The sequence below is a fragment of the Henckelia pumila genome, chromosome 2 (genome assembly GCF_033568475.1).
Source record: "Henckelia pumila isolate YLH828 chromosome 2, ASM3356847v2, whole genome shotgun sequence".
NCBI lineage: Eukaryota > Viridiplantae > Streptophyta > Magnoliopsida > Lamiales > Gesneriaceae > Henckelia > Henckelia pumila.
The window spans coordinates 103,720,514-103,724,006 of record NC_133121.1 but is presented as its reverse complement, the minus strand read 5'-3'; the positions used below and the strand labels follow the sequence as shown (position 1 = coordinate 103,724,006).

Sequence of the window (3,493 nt, the reverse complement as noted above, 5' to 3'; positions counted from 1 at the left end):
TTTTCTTGAGGGTTCCTTCCGACCGCTAAACGGAGAAAGACTGAGTCGTGCTACGTTTACATGTGTGGTTACGTATTATTTTTGAAATTATAAATTTATTTTATATGTATTAATGGAAAGATATAATTAGAAGAATAATTTTGTAATTTTAAAATTAACGTGTAACAAGTGTGCAATCATCAGATTGATTATGTACATTCAAAAACAAGGCGATACATTGAAACCTTGAAACGTGCTAATCTCTAAGAACACTGAAAAATATCTAGAAAATGTGATAATGTATTTTATAATGAAGCAACGCACCATACTACATGCAATGCATACATAAATATGGAATCAATCAATTCCACTGGAAATAAAGAAAATTATTTATAAAAATATATAATTTAATATGGAACAAGTGTTGCTTCGGCTATACCCACATTAATATCTCGGTATAAATATTTATATCTCGTTTCTAAGGTTATTGACATCTTACCTTTAGGATATTTTTTTTTAATATAATGGTTAATGAGATCCATCCTCAAATTGTATTTAAAGATATATTAGAAAAACCAATAAAAATATAATTAATTGTAAAAACTAGACCATATATTCGAGACAAATAGACAATTATATATATTTAATTTGAAAAAAAATTTCCAAATAAAGTTTAAAGATAATTATGTAATTTTAAGTGTATTATGTAACCCAACATATATATATATATATATATATATATATATATAATTGGGTTGGATACAGTATATTGTTTACTAAATCAAACTCTCACCCGTAAACCATTTGAATGTCGACTTTTTGTCAGTGCATGCAAACTAATCAAAGAGTGTGCAATGCAACTAGTTTTAACAAGTTGACCTAGTTGAACAATTTGAGCCAAAAGTCAAATTATACCATGTTTGCAAGTTGCCCAATTTGTAAATACCCTTTGTTTTCTTTTTTCTTTTTCTTTTTCTTTTTTTTTTCCCTTCCAGGATTTAAATATTTTTTAAAAACGAAATATTACTGAGCACTTGATTTGATTAAAAACAAATTTACAAACTACATATCCACAGGTTTACACTCAAATCGAACCTTGATTAATTTGTATTCATTAAACTCTTTCCAATTACTATAGAATTTCAGGAGTTAAAAAAATATTAGGTCTGAAATAAATTGTTATTATATAATTTGATCACTCAATTGGCTCGAAAACAGTTACCCAAACGTATATCGTGGAATACTATGCAGCCATATATAGATAGATTTTTAGTTGAAATTAAGTGTGTCTAATTATCACTTAAAGCAACTTGATAAATATTAATTTCAACTCGTAATTATATACCAGGTTTCATCGAATTTATATTTTCTTTTATACAAGTAATTACAATCACATGTTAATTTTGCAAGTTAAATATCTTGATTCATGAAAAAATATTATTTTTTATGTTAAAAATAATGATTATTTTTCAATGTAAATATGATCATGGATCCAACCTATCACAAGGATATCTATCTATTATTTTATAGTTAAATACACGTATAATTAGTGAAATATATATCTAAAACTTTGAATTTGTCGGGAAACTCTATATCATCATTAAATGGGCTAGCAAGGTATATCCGCAAAGGGTATATATCCCTATCATATTAATTTCAATTAAATAGTAAGACGAGTGCTTGCAAAAAAATTATACTTTAAAGTGATTAAATTTATAGATTATAAAAAAGTTAAGAAAAATCAAAAGTTGGTAGTGTTTGGAAACAAATGTGAAAATCTAAAAATCAAAGTTGGGTAGTGTTTGATAAATAAGTGATCAGATTGATTTTAACACTGATTTTTTTTAATTAGAATCAATTTTGAAGAATCATAATCACCATATGACTAGCTTTTGAATTTCAATTAAGTTAAGCATAAGTTAACACATAATTTGAGTTTAAGGTAGTGTTTGGGAGAGCTTCTAGGAATCACTTATCAGCTTTCGTCAACAAAATTTTGTTAAGAAAAAACTGAGAAATGCTTCCTAGAAGCTCTCTCAAACACTACCTAAGAAACATACAAATTAAAGTGATTTTTTTAATCAAAATCTAACAATCACTTTCTTTTAGTGATTGCAAATACTACCTAAAAAACAATGATTCTAAATTTTCTTAACAAAATTTTTAAAAAAATAAAAATTTTGTTAAGAAAAAAATGAGAAATACTTCGTAGAAGGTCTCCCAAACACTACCAAGTCTAATGAACTTTTGTTCCCAATTTTCTTTCTAATTACCGAATTTTCTTATGTGACCAAACCAAGTTTGAACTTGCAGCATAATTTTGAAAATTTCCCGAATATATATAATTTTACAGCATACTTTCAAGGAGTGTTTGAAATTTGACTGCGTCCAATAAATATATATATATATTTCCAATGCAACTTGTGCATCAACTTTCGAAATGAATGTCGTAAGTAATTAGCACAACAAATAAGTCTAACAAATATTGTCTTTTGCATAAGAGGCGTGCACATACACAAATAAATAATTTTTTAATTAATTTAAGGATATATGATTACCTTATCGTTTATTATTATTATTATTATTATTATTATTAATCTATGAAGAAATTTGTATTTATATACACCATCTCGTTCCGATCTCATTTCATTGGTATTTCATTCGTCAGTGCGAATTAATATTAAAAAAAAAAAAATTAAATTAAATCCGGCTGCCTCCTATCTTTCTCAGCTCCGTCGGAGCACCCTTGCGCCGCCGCGAACGGGGAACCGATGATGCCCGTGTGGACTACTCCACCAGTCTCCGGCAATGTGTCAATGCCGGAAAACGCTTCGAGCCACCACGCTCACGCGATAGGGTCGAACCAGTGCTGTTCGGCGGTGGTGCAATCGATCGACGCGCCTCTGGACACCGTGTGGTCGCTGGTCCGCCGCTTCGACGAGCCGCAGGCGTACAAGCTCTTCGTGAAAAGCTGCCACGTCATCCTCGGAGGCGGCGGGGTGGGCACTCTCCGGGACGTGCGCGTGGTGTCCGGTCTCCCGGCGGAGTCCAGCACGGAGAGGCTCGAAGTCTTGGACGAAGAGAGGCACGTCTTGAGTTTCAGCATCATCGGCGGTGACAACCGGTTGAACAACTATCGATCGGTCACGACCCTCCATGCAGCGCCGCCGCCTAAGGCCGGCGGAGGCGGCGGAACTGGAACCACCGTCGTAGAATCGTATGTTGTTGATGTGCCTCAAGGGAATACCGATGAAGAAACGTGTGCCTTTGTTGATACCATTTTGAGGTGCAATCTTCGTTCTTTGGCCCAAATCGCACTCAATTTGACAAAAAATTAATTATACATAATCGTATTAGCTAGCTTCGTATATTAATTAATTGATCGCACACCATTAAGGTTTTGCACCAAAAATTATAGGATCGTATAAAAATCTAGATTTTATATATGTATAATGTATAATTATATATATATATACATGATAATTATGATTGATTTCAAATCATTTGAAATTCA

General features: G+C 31.6%; 1 protein-coding gene across 1 annotated transcript; it reads left to right on the top strand.

The window, feature by feature from the left end:
• The first annotated feature begins 2,628 nt into the window (after window positions 1-2,628).
• Window positions 2,629-3,493, top strand: LOC140883255 (abscisic acid receptor PYL4-like). The gene has a single exon (XM_073289647.1). The coding sequence runs from the start codon at window positions 2,751-2,753 to the stop codon at window positions 3,315-3,317; it is 567 nt and encodes a 188-aa protein (XP_073145748.1). The 5' UTR covers window positions 2,629-2,750; the 3' UTR covers window positions 3,318-3,493.